Below are 19663 nucleotides of genomic sequence, written 5' to 3'. Positions count from 1 at the left end.
AGTGGGCCGGGCGGGGTATCCCTGTCTTGTATGCTGTGATCCTGGAGAGTCCTCAGGCTCAAAGTCTGGTTGTCAGACCATTTAGTTTCCCAAAAGCACAATGGAGGATTTGATACTTCCCTGCTGAGCATGGCTACACGTTGAGCATGGCTACACGTTGAGCATGGCTACACGTTGAGCATGGCTACACGTTGAGCATGGCTACACGTTCACATGATGAATGTTTAACTTGTAGGGGAACATGAACCATTCTATTTTCTTCCACCACTATGGATGTATACAGTATTTTAATATCTGCATGACAAAGTATACATTATAACCAAGTTACAGGTGGTTCTTTGGCATTTGTTCTTAAGCATTTGAAAGTACTAGAAAATTACCATGCTGCCAAATAACACAATTATCAATGTAGTCCACTGCTTTTATGCATAATTATTAGAATGAGTGACAAGCATATTGAGAAGAAAGGTGTGTGCATGTACATTGATGAGAGCAGGATTGAGTATTGACAGCATGCCTTTGTGGTAGGCTACTGATTCATGATTAATTCAATAAATAACACAAGTGCTTATTTTGGTTGGCCTAGTGGTTAGAGTGTTGGACTAGTAACCGAAAGGTTGTAAGATCGAATCCCTGAGCTGACAAGGTCAAAATCTGTCGTTCTGCCCCTGAACAAGGCAGTTAACCCACTGTTCCTAGGCTGTCATTGAAAATAAGAGTTTGTTCTTAACTGACTTGCCTAGTTAAATAAAGGTAAAATAAATAACATTTGGTGATGGATGCATTTTCTTTTCAGCTGCAGGCTATACTCATCACATCCACAGCCATGACAGACTTCCAGTGATGTGTGTGTGTTATATGTCATCTCTGTGATGGCAGTGTGACACTTGACTGGCCCAACAAATGTCATGTTTTTAGTGCCAAGGGGAAGTGAAGACATCACACTTTTCATAGCATTTGAATGTCCTTCTGTGACTGGACTGAAACTTTGATTTTACACAACCTCAATTTTAGAGTGACTATAAAATACTATTAGAATAATGATGTTTCTGTTTCTGTTCAGAATGCCTTATGTGACTGACTAGGTTTGTCTAAATGTTGCAAATTATATCAACGTGATCGATTTTGTTTATGTATAGGGTAGGCAGATGATTATTTCCACGACATTCCCTTATGTATTTTCACTTGTAGGTGAATACTCATTTGACTGGCAAATTACATTACGTCGAAAGAACTGAGTTGGCCTGCACACAAGCTGCATCATTTGCATCAAGCAACAACACCATATGCAAGACAACCACTTCTGGTGAATAGGCTACTGTAAAATACGTGCGCCATAAGAAAGTATAGCTCTTTTTGTTTGTCTATTTTATGTGTTTGCTGATCAATTAAATTATAGTCTGTTATCGTGACAAAATAACTTTTTTTTTAAAGAAGAAGAAAATCATTGGTGTACTGTCTACCTTCCGCTCTGAACACGTCACGTCGGGCGGCTCTCAAAGCAGGTGTGCTCTCTGGGTGCGAGAAGAATAGAAGGAACAGAATAGACGCACCTTCCGTTATTTTCAGGGTGTATCGACACAATGATGGACCTTAGACGCATAGGCGGGTGTGTGCCGTTATTTTTTCTGGCTATTGGTTTTGATGTTATTGGTTTTATTATCCTGTTCATTGGAATTTTTGCCAATTTGCGTATCGATGGCATGTTTTATGGCGATTTCTTGATTTACAGTGGTTCAATTATAATTTTCATAAGTTTGGCTTGGTGGATTATGTGGTACGTGGGAAATATACAGGTCTCAGAAGACAGCTTTGGAACAAGCTTAATGAAAAATAAACGGAGTTTTGTACAGTTGGCCAGAAAGTTGTCAGAGAGGCTTTCCAAAAAATGCAAACATGAACATGTAACCACAAAGTATGCAGAGGAAAACAAGGTTAAAGCTGTGACGCCTTCACCTGTTCACGTCGCCTCTCGAATAACCTGGGGGAAATATCAGAATGGCAGCTATGACTCCAGCTTGGACTCCTTTCAGATGGAGAAGGAAAAACAGACACCAGATATACAGAACTTGGATGTGCAGACCCTCTCTAGGGGTAATGTTGAAAGGCTGTTCTGATTGTAAGTTTTGGGATAAGATGTAGGCTTCTAATAAATTGTGCATAATTTCAGGAAAATAAACTATATTTCATTTTCAATAATGAAAAAGAAGTCCTCTCTGATAAACACATTAACCTCATTCAGCTATTTTGCTCAAAAAACATCATAAAACCGGTAGGCCTAGGTAACAATATTAGCTTTACTACAGGTAACTCATATTAGGGCAAGGGTTAACAAACTCGGTCCTGGGGCCACCCAGGTGCACGTTTTGGTTTTTGCCCTAGCACTACACAGCTGATTCAAATAACCAACTATTCCTCGAGCTTTGATTATTTGAATCAGCTGCTTAGTGCTAGGGCAAAAAAACTAAACGTGTGTGTGTGTGGTGGGGGGACCCTGAATTAGGGGACTGTATTGCCTAATTGTAAAATGTAAAGTAAAATGATAATCTGGAAAATGTATACACCTGTATTCGGGATGAAACATTTTCAGTCTATTGATTTGGTATTTTCTCATTTGAATTCCAAGGTTCTCCGTAGCACTTTCTGATCCCAAGACTACCTTCAACACTGTACGCCTCACGGAATGGGACTACAGACAATTCAGGACATTAATCAGTACTGGTCTGGATGTTAGTTCTTGACAACAAAGACTCATCATTATGGGGTAAATGACCCATAGTCCTAGGGATATAGGCCTACTGTAGATATTGCTCTAAATGCATGTTATATTGTTTTCGTTTTTTTATATATATCAATTATTAATATAATCTCCATGTGATGTTATGTGAACTTTTTATGTTCCAGGATCAATATTATGTGGAAAGGCTATATTTTGTCATATAAACATATCGACATGTTAAGGTCCATCATAGCCATTTTCTAGAATAGTCTCAGACGGAAATCCTAGAGGCCCCTGTCTGAACGGCAGGTAATTGAACACAGACTCTCCCCAAGCCAGACCCAGAAATGCAATCACCTGCATTTACAATTGTTTTACATAAAAACAGTAGTCAGGCAGGTTTGCCTGTGCCACAACAATTGCATTGCCAAAGCAGGCTGTAAACTCTCAACAAAACGTTGTGTGGCCTGGGGCACTGAGCTTGGTTTCACCTGCATGTTGACATTACATGGACATTTGGGCTATACTCTTTTAACTGTTCATTGAGTAGGCAGATTTTGTTTTTATTCATGTGCGCAAACTTCTAAAATGCATATTCCACCAGACTGCATTTCTTTTTAATGTTGTGATTTATTTGATATTTTATTTCTTAATATTCTTTAGATTTCAGTTGCCTTACCAACATATAGCTTTTGTCTAACATGACTGAAAATGAGCGTGTGCATATCAAGTCATTGTACTCAGGGCGTTGCCTGTCTGTATGCTAAGTATTACCTAATCCTGGCCTGTTGACTCTGCTTTGTGGTCCTTGGTTGAATAGGTGTTGCACAGAGGTAAACCAAACTCCCACGACTGTCTGACTGGTCAAACCAGGTACTTAAAGGGTGAGGTTTTTCACTGCAGTTCCTCTTTCTGTCATGATGTAGGAAGCATGAAATAGTAAATAATGGTGGAATGCGTCCAGTAGGCCTTCTGCAGGCTAAATATAAACTGCTGATAAAATCACTGAAATATATCTTCCCAACATACAGTATCTTTTCCCACACTGTTCATAATGTTAGATGTTATACATATATGCTGATGTCATCATATTAATATCTAATGCATTATTATTTTATACACAGAGGCATGGTGCATTAGATTTTATTTATTTTAAATATACATCCAATGATCTTGATAAGCATACAAAATAAAAATAGTTATCTAATGAGATCATCCATTTCAAGCACTGTCATTACATTGCTGCAAGTCAGAGATTGCTAAGGAATGAGGTTGGACCATTTGGCCTTTAAGTTTTAATGGATCATTCAGAGTAGTACAACCTGTTGTGGTTGGATACCAGTTCTGCTGCTGTTTCCTACAATGGAAGAATTTGAAGGCGTGCTGAAAATCAGAAGAATGCGACTTGCGTTTTAAAAAGGTTGTGGCTGGAAAGGCCTCTCCTCATTCTTGTAAAGTCCTCAGCCGGCAGGAACCCAGACTACGTCCATGTTCCTGCTATGGATACCTCTTCTATGGGTCGCTGTGTTTTCTTTCTCATCCTGGCTTTGGTCTTTGATGTTGTCGGTCTGATCCTATTTTTCCTGGGGATCTTTGCTCCTCTGAGTTTCTGGGACTTCTTTGTGCTGTCGGGGCCCCTGCTCATCTTCCTCAGCCTGGTCTTCTGGATATTCTGGTACCTGGGGAGTCTCACAGTGCCTTACGAAGAGCTCATCTTGCCAAAGTGACACACAAACATGGTCAAAGGTGACCCACCTGACCAATGGCTGGTCCCCTGGACTGACAGCTTGACCCTCACAACTTGAAGGAGTTGACAGAATTCTGGATTCTGGGTGTTTGACCATGTTTCTCATTGGACTGTGAACCGGAGGCCCTTGTTTTCTTTAAAGAAGGTTTGAGCTTTAGTTCAAGCGGTGTGTGTTTGTTTCTAATGATGATGAATAATGATGAAGACATGGCTGTTGTTTCAAAAAAGACTACTTTCCTCTGTCCAGGAACCTGTTGGACCCTGGAACAACTCCAGTTGGAAGTGAAGAATGGCATATGCACCCTATTCTACCCTTATGATGAAGAATGACAAGATGTCATGTACAGACAGCCAGGATTTCATCTGTGCTGGGTTGAAGTGGGACATGAACTCTAAAGCACTTGTGTCCATCCTTAAAGACTGCATCAGCATATATAACTCCTTTTATAGTATGTGTAAAATAATAAATATTTGTTCAAATAAATGTTTTTTTAAAATGTTTTATCCTCAAAAATAATATCAGAACGAGAGGCTTCAAAATGTGACAGACTCAACATTTTGAATGACTCATTGATTCATGAAGTGCTTTGAGAGACTAGTCAAGGATCATATCACCTCCACCTTACCGGCCACCCTAGACCCACTTCAGTTTGCATACCGCCCCAACATGTCCACAGACGACGCAATCATCATCACACTGCACAATGCACTATCCCATCTGGACAAAAGGAATACCTATGTAAGAATACTGTTCATTGACTACAGCTCAGCATTCAACAACATAGTACCCTCCAAGCTCATCATCAAGCTGGAGGCCCTGGGTTTTAACCCCGCCCTGTGCAATTGGGTCCTGGACTTTCTGACGGCGGCCCCCAGGTGGTGAAGGTAGGAAACAACATCTCCACTTTGCTGACCCTCAACACTGGGGCCCCACAAGGGTGCGTGCTCAGCCCCCTCCTGTACTTCCTGTTCACTCACGACTGCGTGGCCATGCACGCCTCCAACTCAATCATCAAGTTTGCAGATGACACAACAGTAGTGGGCTTGATACCAACAACAACGAGACAGCCTACAGGGAGGAGGTGAGGGCACTCGGAGTGTGGTGTCAGGAAAACAACCTCTTCAGGAAACAGCAGAGGGAGCACCCCCCTATCCACATCGAAGGGACAGCAGCAGAGAAGGTGGAACGTTTTAAGTTCCTCGTCATACACATCACAGACAAACTGAAATGGTCCACCCACACAGACAGTGTGGTGAAGAAGGCGCAACAGTGCTTCTTCAACCTCAGGGGGCTGAAGAAATTTAGTTTGTCACCAAAATCCTGACAAACTTTTACAGATGCACAATCGAGAGCATCTTGTTGGGCTGTATCACAGCCTGGTACGGCAACTGCACCGCCATCAACCGCAAGGCTCTCCAGAGGGTGGTGTGGTCTGCACAATGCATCACCGGGGGTAAACTACCTGCCCTCCATGACACCTACAGCACCCAATGTCACAGGAAGGCCAAAAAGATCATCAAGGACAACAACCACTCGAGCCACTGCCTGTTCACACTGCTACCATCCAGAAGGCGAGGTCAGTACAAGTGCATCAAAGCTGGGACCAAGAGACTGAAAAACAGCTTCTATCTCAAGGCCGCCAGACTACTAAACAGCAATCATTAACTCAGAGGCTGCTGCCTACATTGAGACTCACTCACTGGCCACTTTAATAAATGGATCACTAGTCACTTTATACAATGCACTCTAAATAATGCCACTTTAATAATGTTTACATATCTTACATTACTCATATCACATGTATATACTGTATTTTATACCATCTATTGCACCTTGCCTATGCTGCTCGGCCATTGCTCATCCATATACTTACATGTACATATTCTCATTCACCCCTTTAGATTTGTGTGTATTAGGTAGTTGTTGGGGAATTGTTAGATTACTTGTTAGATATTGCTGCACTGTCGGAACTAGCACAAGCATTTCACTACACTCACATTAACATCTGCATGTGACCAATAACATTTGATTTGATTTTGATTTATTTGAAGAAGATGAGTGCTAAATGTACACCCTCCTACATATTTATTCATTGTAGTTAAAACTTTTAGTTTGGCTTTATACTACAGCTTTTTGGATCAAATGTTTTATATGAGGCGACAGTATAGAATGTCATCTTTTATTTGAGGATATTTTCATGCATATCTGTTTGACCATTTAGTAAATGAAAGAACTTTATGTATCTAGTTACCCCATTTGAAGGTTTCATAACTATTTGGACAAATCCACATTAATGTAAAAGTGTTTAAACAACATATTATATTCTTATTTACAATAAAAGTGACTTCAAAATGACAAAATACAGTACATTACTTACCATTCATTTCTATTGGACACAACATTATCTGAAACACATCCAAAACAATCTGCATTTAAATCCAACAAGTTCGCAGAGTCACAAGCTTAATGTAGTCATTGTGTGCTAGGAATATGGGACCAAATACTAATGTTTTGACGAAATGTAAAACACTATAAGTCAGGGGTAGACAACTAGAGGGGGGGGGGGGGCTGAAACATAAATATAATAATTTGTAAAATTCTAATTGATTACAAGGAAGCCCAAAAAGAGATTGTATTTTCAAATACATTCATTTCATACCTTGGTTATATTGAGACACGATCACATATGTCTCTCTTTTTAGGGGAATAATTGGAAACAGATAATAATTGGAAACAGATAATTGGAAACAGATTTCTACTTTAAACACATTTTTATTTATTTTTAACTATTTTTAACTTAACGCCTGTTGCCGACCCCTGCTACACATTAATTTGTCCAAGTACTAATGACAACTCCTAATGGGGGGGGACTAGACACATCCTCTTTCTTTTGTCTAATCGGTAAAACAGATATGTATGAAGATACCCTCAAATAAAAGGTGACATTTTCTGTCACCTCATATAAAACATTTTATCTCTAATCCAAAATGTTGGAGTATAGAATCAAATTAAAAGTTTTAGCTTCACTGTCTAAGTAAATACATACGGGAGTGTATTAGTAGTGAGGCTGTCTGAAACTAGTCTAACTAGCAATGTAGGTTCTGCTTTAGGATGTGACAGTAGATCCACCCAGCCAAGAGACAAACAAAAATAGTAAACATCATTCTCCAGCAATGACTAAGGATTTCTAAAAGGACGGCGACAGAGACAAGTCTAGAAAGCAGGGAGACTACAGAATCGTTTGACTGACATATCAACCCTAGTGTGCACTGTTTTTAGTGACATAAAAGTATATTTGTGTTACATGACAGAGACCACAAAATAGTGTTATAGTCAAACTTATTACCTCAAAATTATATTGAAAAATATATATAAACACAACATGGAACATTTCAACAATTTTACTGAGTCACAGTTCATATAAGGAAATCAGTCAATTGAAATAAATTCATTAGGCCCTAATCTATGAATGTCAATTGACTGGGCAGGGCTTCAGTCATGGGTGGGCCTGGGAGGGCATAGGCCCACCCACTGGGGAGCCAGGTCCACTCACTGGGGAGCCAGGCCAAGCCAATCAGAATGAGCTTTATTACAGACAGAAATACTCCTCAGTTTCATCAACTGTCCGGGTGGCTGGCTGGTCTCAGACAATCCCACAGGTGGAGAAGCTGGATATGGAGGTCCTGAGCTGGAGTGGTTACATGTGGTTGTGAGGCCGTTTGGACGTCCTGCCAAATTCTCAAAACGACTTTGTAGGCGGCTTATGGTAGAGAATTGGACATTAAATTATCTGGGAATAGCTCTGGTGGACATTCTTGCAGTCAGCATGCCAATTGCACGCTCCCTCAAAACATGATACATCTTTGGCCTAATGATCATGCTGTTTAATCAGCTTCACACCTTTCAGGTGGATGGATTATCTTGGCAAAGGAGGAATGCTCACTAACAGGGATATAAACAAATTTGTGCACAACATTTGAGAGAAATAAGCTTTTTGTGCGCATGGAACATTTCTGGGATCTTTTATTTCAGCTCATGAAACATGGAAGGTACACGTTGCGTTTATATTTTTGTTCAGTATAGTAGCATCTATTGTAAGTACAGAATATTACACAATAGACGGTATACAAACATTCAGAATATTGATTCAGTCAAACTCAAACAAGTAATAATTACATGTGTGCTTGTGTTAGTTCTTGTATGTGTGTATACAATGTGTGTTCCCTTTACTCACTCTGAGTTGAAGTTTGACTAAGGAGGGAGTTTTCATTATGCCTATCCTCTGCTTCTCGCCCCCTGGGATTCCCCTTGCCCTAATCAGCACTCTGGGTAGCATTAGCTCCCTCTGACGCCCTGATGGAGAGTGTTATTAATGAGTCCATTTGGCTGTGGCCCCGGCCAGAGGAAATGGAGGATAGGCATTAGAGCAGCTTCTCCCCAGGAGCAGTGGTATGGAGTCCACGCTGCTCAGAGCCTCGCGGGACCCTGGGTTTCCTGCTAATGCTCGATTTCAGGTTGTCATGGTGGCATGAGTCATAAACATCAGTAGCACATTATCACTTCACACTGCAGTGGCAGAATATTATAAGGCCTTGACATGTTGGGCAAGAGTTATGTTGCCTGTTTTACACATTGTTTACAATTATGGGCTTGTCCATCAACCTACCACAAATACATACTCTAGCATATTCTCACACAGGTGAGGCAGTCTTTTAATACACCTGCGTATCACTCTTTGGTATACAAGCAGTTTGTATACAAATAAGTACAAGCTGTTACATACGAACCATAACAAAACAGAAAAATCCTTTCACAAATATTTGCTCTTGTACCATGAAATATCAAATCATTTCGATGGTATGATTGCCAAATCTATTGAAAGGGTTACTGCTTACTGTATGTTGCCAGCATGTAAGAGATCCATATAGGAAAAATAAACATGTGTTGTGATGATCAACATTGTTCATATGGCTTCTGACTCAAACACAAACAGTTAAAATGGAGAGAGCACGTCACATTCTATGGCCTGCTAAAACAAACGTTTTTTTAGCTAAACACTAGCTGATGCAAAACTGTTGTGTTTTTCATGTTACAAAAACAGTAACATAAGTCTTCAAAGCATTTCATGTTCATAAATAATGTTATGAAATGACTGAACATGATTTATCAAATCAGTTATTATGCCAGGATATGCATTATTCCTGTAAACCTCTGGTACAGTTTACCAGCATTTTGCTGCGGTTCTCCCATCTTGTGAATATTGTTAAGGAAGGTGCATGCCTCCCTCCAGTGGTAGCTGGATATTCATATAGTTTATTGGTGCATGCATCTAGAAAGAATCGTTTCTGTGGTGGTCTGTCCAGAAACAACCACTCACCCCTACCCCTAGGCACTTGTGTAGCTCTTAAAGAATTTAGGCATTTGTAAAATAAGAGACTTTCTCTGCATCTTGGAAAAACAGAATCCATCGGATTTGGTTCCAGAGTAAAGATTTCAAGGTTCCCTGGTTTAAGTGTCAAAGGGGGCTACTCGTGGTCTGCTACCATGGGTTTGAATTGGATAGGTACTGACTGGTGATACTATGGACATGAAAGCTTTAACAAAGATAAACCAAAAAAGTACACGCTGACCAGGTCGCTAGGTGCACGGTGTTTCCTCTGACACATTGGTGCGGCTGACTTCCGGGTTGGATGCGTGCTGTGTTAAGAAGCAGTGCGGCTTGGTTGGGTTGTGTATCTGTGGCCAATGACCTTGAGCCTTCTTGGATGGGCACTTATTATGTAACTCTATGGCAGCACACAAGGGGCTTGAATTTTCAAGCTCTCCCCGTGGATTTTGTGGTTACGTAGTGTCCCCATGAGTGACAGAAGACTGAGCCAATCACGGCGCAACTAGAGAACATTACCAACACCTACGCCATGTATCTTCCGCGGACTGTTCCACCACCACAGAAGCACTGAGCTAGGCTGAAACACCTGCATTTTGGAGCTGCCTTACTCAAGAAAGCAAAAAAGAGACAATGTTTGAATGTGGCTTTATTAACTACATTTGTAAAAATTGTTTTAATTTAAAAATATATATTTTTAGCTAAACAGGTGGGGCTCAAAACAGGTGACCTGCCCTGAGTGACGGGTCGTCACTGGTTCAGAATATAGGATAAGTGGAAGCAATATGGCAGATACACAGGGATTTGATTTCCCCTGTGGTTCTTCAAGATCAATGCTCTAAAGGCAAAGATAATTTGCCTCTTCCTCTCTGCTAAAGGTGAGGAATAAGGCTTAGGCCTCATCCAAAAACAACCCCTAGCCCCATACCTTAGGCACGTACCTTAGGCACTCTTGACCGTCATCTCTCCCAAGCCTGTATGGGAGTTGTAGCGATGAGACAAGACAATTGGATACTATGAAATTAGGGGGTATAAAAAAAGAACCTCAAAAGCTAGCTGATGATTGAACAATAGAACTATCTTAATGTCTGTACCTATGCATTTATGTCTGTACCTATTGTATGCAAGAATGTTTCTATGTCTGTATCTACTGGTTGTAATGTTTTTGCACCATGCACTTTAGGGACCTCAATGGAAATAAGGCAATGACTTTTTTACATTTTATTTAACCTTTATTTAACTAGGCAAGTCAGTTAAGAACAAACGATGTGCCTAAGGTATGGGGCTAGGGGTTGTTTTTGGACCAGGTCTGTCTGTTGCCAGTTTGTCAAGCTTAACAGTGTTTGTTCTGTCAGCTCCTGTCTTTTTCACTGCCTTGCTTTTGATTGTCCTCCTGGTTTTTGACCCTTGCTTGTCCTGACCTTGTACTCGCCAGCCTGACCACTCTGCCCGTCCCTGAGCCTGCCTGCCGTCCTGTACCCTGGTCCCACCTCCGGATTATTGACCTCTGCCTATCCTGAGCCTGCCTGCCGTCCTGTACCCTGGTCCCACCTCCGGATTATTGACCTCTGCCTACCCTGAGCCTGCCTGCCGTCCTGTACCCTGGTCCCACCTCCGGATTATTGACCTCTGCCTACCCTGAGCCTGCCTGCCGTCCGGTACCTTTGCTCCACCTCTGGATTACTAAACTCTGCCTGACCCTGAGTCTGCCTGCCTTGACCTGTCATTGCCTGCCCCTGGTGTTACAATAAACATTGTTACTTCACACGGTCTGCACTTGGGTCTTACCTTGATTCCTGATATCATGTCAACATCATACTTTCAAAATCTTAGCTAGCAAGCTATACAAGCAGCCATCATCATGAATCACGTTGACAATCTACCAGCAAATCATTTTCAATCCTTATTATATGAAGAGAAAGTATATATACAATTTATTGGTGCTCAGCGGCCATTGGACATAAACATTACACAACAAAAAAGTGTAGTTTGGAAGGAATCAGTGGCTAACTGCAAGCACTGCAAAGCAATCAATAGCCTGCTATTCGGTGGAGTGGGTGAGTGGTCCAAGTCTGGGTTTAAGGGTCTCTTTTCCAAGCTTAAAAGGATAAACATTGAACATCATGGGCCAGATAAATGTAAATACATTGGCAATGTTGTCAATCCTGTCGCGTTCAAAATTGGAAACGCAGAACTGGGTAATCTCTGACTTCGGTGAGTTCAAGACAACTGGTAACTCTGGATAAAAACAAGCTCCGACTGGGAAAATATGTTTTGAACGGCCATCCAACACAGAATTCCAAGTCAGGAACTCTGGCCTCTTTCTAGAGCTCCGACCTGAAGATCACCGACGTCATGATTCGACTTGGTTTTCTTTTCAGTGTTCCCAGTTGTCTTGAAAGCACCATAAATCCAGAGAATTCCTGTACGAAAGACTATTAAGAGTAAATATTAGTAGGACATAGGAGAACTGTAGCTCCGCCCACCAGTAATGTGGAACAGAGTATGCTGGGCAATCTCTAACAGAGGAGAAGGAAGTAACTAGAGAAAGTACACAAGCCAAGTGATAAGTTCCAGCCATCTCCTCTGATTGCCTATAGTTAGCATTCTTTGTTTTAGCCAATGCCATTGTGTGTTTTTCCGAAATAACCACACACACTCTTGGTTAACACAATTGTCAAGCCATACACTGTGCTGTGCCATTCCTGCTCTATGTGAATCAGTGTCATTAAATGACCTCAACTGGAATCTTACCGGTATGTCATCTGTGCCCTTACAAGCACCTGGCATAGTGCTAAGAAAACACTAAGAATAAACAGTCCAACACTACAATGCCAGACTTTGATGACAACATTTTCCCACAAGAACCACAGCACCACCTTCCTGTTTTTTAAATTGGACCTTTATTTAACTAGGCAAGTCAGTTAAGAACAAATTCTTATTTTCAATGACAGCCTGGGTTAACTGCCTGTTCAGGGGCAGAATGACAGATTTGTACCTTTTCAGCTCAGGGATTTGAACTTGAAACCTTCCAGTTACTAGTCCAACACTCTAACCACTAGGCTACCCTGTACATTAATAGTTATATTGACTACGTCCGCCCTAGCTCGCTCATTTATGTCTTAATCGGAATTAAGGATGGCCCCTTATCAACTCGTCGTCCCTTTATGTTTGTACATCTCAATTGTCAGTAGAAACCACATTTGTTTAAGGAAGTCAGCCATATCAGCTATGTCTTTAAAAAAAGGCAGTAAATGAGGCTGAATTAACTGTTTTGCTGCCAGACAAGTCTCTGCTGAAGGCCAGGTGTAGCAGTGGTAAGGATTCACTCCATGGTGCTGAAAAGAAAACAGTTTGTGGGAACCGTTTGTCACCGTTATAATGCAATTGATGTATTGTTTAGTGTTGTGTAGTGGCTTTGCTGGCCTGTATCTAATAACAAATTTGGGAGTTTGCCCCACCAAGATTTACATGCTAAAATCGACACTGTTTTGAACAATTAAGGAGAGGAGTGATAAGGAAAGCCACTATAGGATACTCCGATAGACCCCAGGAATGGTGTTCCAAGGCGATCATGTAAAATTCCCGTTAAGAAAGATATATGTTACACAAGGTATAATTCAGTATAAAGCAGGGGTGGGCAATCATTTAGGCTCCAGGGCCACAATTGGAGGTCAAAATTCAACGGAGGGCCGCACATATTTATTTTTGGCCCAATTTGTTTGTCAAAAGAAATTCGGGGGCCAGAAAGAAAGGCAGTTAGGCCTATTTGAAAAGACATAAATCCATTACAATTCCTACATACTTTCTATCTAGTTTTGAATGTTCTAGAGTGTGCAGGAGTGTTTTTGTTTTAAATATATAAACACATTATTATCCCCCTCCATTAATTTGTACAAAGAGCCAAGAAATTGTGTGTAGGGTTGTCTGACAAATCAAACATTATTTCTGATGTAATCGGATTCTTCATGAAAAATATATTTGTCTCTTATTTGGACTGCGGAAGGACAAGGTAGATTTTTTTTTTCTTTTGGAAAAGTTGTATTAACACATTTCCTTTAAAAATAGCTCATACATTTTTTTACATCATTTCATACACATAAAAACGGCAATAAAGCATAAAACACAGCATTTGAAAGTTACATTTAAATTAGTTAAAAAGTACATGTTGTTAAAATCAATAAAAACAACCATGAATAACAGTACTTTCCTTGTAGACATCAAATCTGTAAAAGCCATTTAAAATGTGTACTAATGATCTAACAAAGGTAAAACATTTTTAAGACATGAAACACATGTTAAAAAGTAACTTTGTTAAAAGGCTGTCTTCGGTCCCTTGCACAGGAGAGGGTTGAGTCCTTATCAAACTCGCCTCATCCTGCTCCTCTGAATAAATTACTGTCCCGTCTGACAAGGTAGATATGCAATCCAAAGCCATACTGATAGATATGCAATCCAAACCACTATCAGTACTTGTCACTTGAGGTGTGATCATGGTATTCTTGCAAAGAGGTGTTGATGTCTTCACCCTCCCCTCCACCACCATCCTCTGTTTACAAACAACCCTGGACTGGGCGGGGCATTGATTCCAATTGGTGACGTCTTCATGAAACGCACATGTTTCCATGCAGCAAGGCCACAGCGAGTCCCAAAAGACGTTGTAAAATAAACGAGCATTCGGTCCAGTCTCCTTACCTGGAGTTTGGGTCGAAATTATATACTGTATTTTCGTAATGAATGTTTCTAAAATGATGTTAAAGCTTTCAGACTACTATGACCTCTATAATTTACGAGAGGGGTCTCAGGGCATTCTGGGTACCATAACACAAACCGGCAAGCTGCTGCAAACGGTGTCCTATCCAATACCAGGCATGGAATCCGTAGTAATCCTGGTGGTGGATCATAATGTATAGGCGTTGGATAGTGACTATTGTGGAAATTGTCTCAGTGTTTATTCTCGTCCTATACCAGCCATTCTTCCGATTGGCAATTTGTTCATCCAAAATGTCAAGCTTGTTCATACTTTCGGTTATATGGGACATGTTGCTTTGAATATGTAAACATGCAGTGCAAAATCACAACGGCATCATCAACATAAATGTTGTTTTACGAATAATCCAATTCTATGGTAACAAAAAGAACACTCAAAAAGCATGACATCGTTGTCATCTTGGCAATGGCATCGTTTTAATTTTCTTTTAAAAACGATAGTGCGGGGACTTACATCTCGCCACGCATAATACAAGTCGTCACTACATACCACAGCCACAAAGTCATAAGCCCCGCCCGTTTATACAATTTATCTTTTTTAAATGTGATTTTAAACCTAACCACATTGTTAACCGTATGCCTAACCGTAACATTAAATTAAGACCAAAAATCAGATTTTAGTTTTCATGAATTTTTAACATATAGACAATTTTGACTATATGTGGTCATTATTGACAATACAATGCGCGTACGCTACAGTTCAACCAACCTTGAGTCAATGATCAGCGGTTTCTTGTGTCTGATTGGTCTTCTCTTTGTAGCGTCAAGTGCCTGTTAATTTTTTATTGGGTTATTGGATTGTCAATCGTGGTATATCCACATGTTGTGTTGTTTGGTTGGAGCCTTCTCCTACCCTTTCTCTCTGTGTCGCGGCGCTGGGTTGGAGCCGCTGTCCCTGGTCTGGCACGTTCCCTTACATTTTTGTGTTAAATTTGATGCCCCCCCCTTTTTTTGATTCGACAATTTGCGACGGCATTTAAAATACCTACACGGGCATCTCCAAACCGGTGTTTTTTTAATAAGCATTTGTCAAATATACCCTTTATCCTGTAAAATGGCGGTGTTAAGCGGGTCGTCTGGGCCGGTTGCCCGGCTTGAGGGCCGTGAATTCGAATACTTGATGAAAAAGCGCTCGGCGACTATCGGTAGGAACTCGTCTCAGGGCTCGGTGGATGTGAGCATGGGTCATTCCAGTTTTATTTCTCGAAGACATCTCGAAATATTCACTGTTAGTGACGATAGCACTGGTGGTGGAGACTTCTACTTGCGATGCCTCGGCAAAAATGGGGTGTTCGTGGATGGAGTGTTCCTCAGACGGGGTGCCCCTCCTCTACAACTACCACGAATGTAAGTTCAACATGTGTCTGTGTTTAGAATAACTAGCTAGTTATCTTTGCTTTGAATTACCACAAAGCACGTGCTGTTGCAGCAAGACTAAGGGGTGGTGTTTGCCATGTAGGTTCATCTTTGCTAGCTAATTAACGTCAGCTAGATAGTGTTTGTCAGATACTAGTAGCTACATGTTATGAACTGCCCTCCCATTGTTATAAATTATCTTCTGAATTAAGACAGCCAAATGTAGCTAGCGATATTCGAACTTGATTCTATAGCACACTGTCTGTCGGCCAGCTTTCAGTTGATTTGCTATCACATAGTGGGTTATCATTGTAACTAGCTAGCGGTGTACTTGGTCATACAGGTAAACAATGTCATATAGTTCTGTGCAAGTGTTTTGTTAGTCAGGTAGATATGATCGATGTTTTGTTTATATTTAAGTTTGTGGATGGCTACGTTGCTTGTAGGCCTGTATCTTTATAACATGTGTGATGTGCATCACTAGGCCATCACCCAATTGAACATTTCTGATACGGGCCATTACGGGTCAGCTTTGCACAACTCGGAAGATAGATGTTTTGGTTTAGTTTGCTCCATTCACAAAATTATAATGGCAGGTCACAAAGGCTAACGTTACAATACATAAGAAATAGTCCCCTCAAAAATTTCACTGACCATTATTTTCCTCTTGCCATCACGGTAACATTACTCTATTCTCTTAGACCGATTTGAATTCCATAATACTAAAATTAGATTCTATTTCTATGCCAAATTCCCGGTATGCATAGATTGTTTTGTCAGATTTGCCCCATTTTATTCTGAAAACTTGCAAGAAACTTGTAAAATACACTCCAATCCAACTCAACCATTAAATCTGAAGACAACCCTGTATTTAATTAGGAAAAGTCATTATTTTGCCATAATCCACTTTTGAATGTTTGATGCATAACAACATTTAGTGGGCTGCTGGGGCTCTTTCATTGGTCAGTTGCATACAAACACAAAGCTGCATTCTTAAAGCAGTAGAAACAATAACAACGCGGCCTCCGCAACCCTGTTTCGGTAAAGAGCTACGGGATGGGGCTGGAGAAATCTAAACACTCTCAAATTCATATATAGAGCTATGGATGCAAGGACTGACAATCCAAAATGATAGTTTTAAACATGTTTTGAGGGTATGGGTGTGTTCGTATATTCACCCTGGAGTGCCAGAGTGCGCACAAATTCAGTGTTGTCAGCTGGACGCTCTGCCCGAGGAGTAGGGTTGATCCATGCGTTCTGACCTCACAACATCAGTCAATCACCCAAGCTAACTGGCTAAAGTTGGCTAACTTGCGAGCTACTTCCAGACACAAATGAGAGAACACATCACTCTGACCATTTCTATCGCCCTAGCAGAACTGTTTGTGTTATTTAGAGCGTTGGTGACTGTAACCGCTGCTGGCAACAATTTTAATATTTTTTTTGCCAACGTTTACTGACAGGTCATATTCAACTGGTGTTGCACTGTTTGTAAATTCTTCAGTTATTCTGCACTCTGGTACACTCAGATGAGAGTGCTCTAAAATCGGCGTAGAAAGCCAGAGTGAATTTACGAATGCACCCTATATAGTGTTTGCTTGCATTTACTTTGACAAACATTGGACCTAAACATGTTTATATTTTGGGTTGTGATGGGGTGCGACATGAGACAAGTTATATTATTAAAGAATCAGTGGGGTACATATAATAAATTTATATGTTCAAAAAGGGATGTAGCAACTGCTCATTGCCCCTTTAACTGACCACCCAGTCTTCTTACCCATTCATACACTGTATCACAGCACTTTAGACTGAAGAGATGTTGATTCCTAACTAAGAAGCACAGTGGGCTCAAATTCCCTTATCGATCAGGTTGATGATTTAAAGAGCTTTAAATCAGGGGTGTGTTTTATACGCTCACATCTACAGCTTCTACATCAACCTTGTGATGTCCTTATTTTGGAATTGGGCTGTATGTGTATAATGACTATAGTAGCCCACCCTACCTAAGGTAAAGAATGATCAGGGAAGTGGACAGACAGTCTTGGCTTGGAGAGCTCTGGACTGGGGTTCTTTATGTCCGCTAGATTCCAACAGAATGACAAATTGCCAGAATGAAGCAGTCACTGCTGCCCAGCCCTCCATGTTGTTGCTCTCACACGCCTACATAATTACTCCATGGCATAGTCTTGCCATGACTGTTTACATCCTAACTGAATCTGTGTAAAGCGGTTATATTAGTTTGATGCTCATTGTTTTGTCTCATTGGGATGTTGTGTGTTTTTAGGATAATCTGCCGGGATGATTATTTTGGGGGTAAAAAGGGGAAAGTAATAGAGAATAATTCTTCTCTCTGCTGCCCTGAGCTTGGATATTTTTTTTAATCTTTTGAGGGTCCATTGTGTTCTACCTCCTGGCATAACATAGCAACTGCATTTGCTTTTACAAAATGTTTGGTCTCATTGAGCAAGGAGGGGATATTGGCAAAGGAGCCTGAATGTTAAAAAGTATTGAGGCTGTGGGAAAACTCAGCTCTTTGCAAAATGACTTTGGATTTCCATGCAAGCTTATCATCTTAACCAAGCTTCTTTTGTTGTTGAAAACATTTAAGTATGAAATGATTGAAGCAGATAGTAGACTATATAATAACATTAATTGTCTGGTAGGGGGGTGGGTTTTGGTCTAGTGGAATTCTTTACCTCAGGTAGTAGAGATTGGGGGTCTGGTGGCAAGGAATTCTGTTTGTTGTTTTGTATGCGTCTGTGCCTGACTGATAGAGAATCAGTGAGCCCCCAACACACACACACACACACACACACACACACACACACACACCCAATGTTGTAAAAGCAATGTGTGTACCTTTGGTCACACACAGCACTCTGCGAGGAATGTGATGTCTCAGAGCTCAGTATTCCTGTATCAAAGACACCCTGATGGTTGCCATGTGAGTGTGCTGCTGAGTACAATGTTGATGGTGCTGTTCTTGCTATTAGGTGATCCCCCCCCCCCCCCCCCCCTCAATAGCAGGAACAACACCAACAGTGGTCAGAACCAAGTAATATCAGGATGTAAGATGGCACATAAACCCAACAACTTAAACAACTAATTTCTCTGATCTAGAGGTCGACCGATTATGATTTTTCAACGCCAATACCGATTATTGGAGGACCAAAAAAAGCTGATGCCGATTTTTGTGTGTAATAAATGACAATTACAACAATTCTGAATGAACAATAAACACTTATTTTAACTTAATATAATACGTCAAATCAATTTAGTCTAAAACAAATAATGAAACGTATTCAATTTGGTTTAAATAATGTAAAAACAGTGTTGGAGAAGAAAGTAAGTGCAGTATGTGCGATGTAAAAAAGCTAACGTTGAAATTCCAGAACATATGAAAGCTGGTGGTTCCTTTTAACATGAGTCTTCAATATTCCCAGTTAAGAACTTTTAGGTTGTAGTTATTATTGGACTACTACTCTCTATACCATTTGTATTTCATATACCTTTGACAATTGGATGTTCTTAAAGATAGTTTAGTATTGCCAGCCTAATCTCAGGAGTTGATAGGCTTGAAGTCATAAACAGCGCTGTGCTTCAAAAGCATTGCTAATAGCTGCTGTTTGAATGAATACTTACGTGCCGTGCTTGCTGCTGCCTACCACCGCTCAGTCAGAC

General features: G+C 40.7%; 1 protein-coding gene across 1 annotated transcript in view; it reads left to right on the top strand.

Moving 5' to 3' along the window:
• The first annotated feature begins 15475 nt into the window (after positions 1-15475).
• Positions 15476-19663, top strand: part of foxk2b (forkhead box K2b) — a 33514-nt gene continuing 29326 nt past the window's right edge. Inside the window, exon 1 of the mRNA XM_031834677.1 lies at positions 15476-15970. Coding sequence (XP_031690537.1) covers positions 15678-15970 — 293 coding nt within the window. The 5' untranslated portion in view covers positions 15476-15677. The remainder of the gene's footprint in view (positions 15971-19663) is intronic.

Source organism: Oncorhynchus kisutch, linkage group LG10 (genome assembly GCF_002021735.2).
Source record: "Oncorhynchus kisutch isolate 150728-3 linkage group LG10, Okis_V2, whole genome shotgun sequence".
Taxonomy (NCBI): Eukaryota; Metazoa; Chordata; class Actinopteri; order Salmoniformes; family Salmonidae; genus Oncorhynchus; species Oncorhynchus kisutch.
Note: the sequence above shows the minus strand (reverse complement) of the source record. Positions and strands in the feature narration are given on the sequence as shown.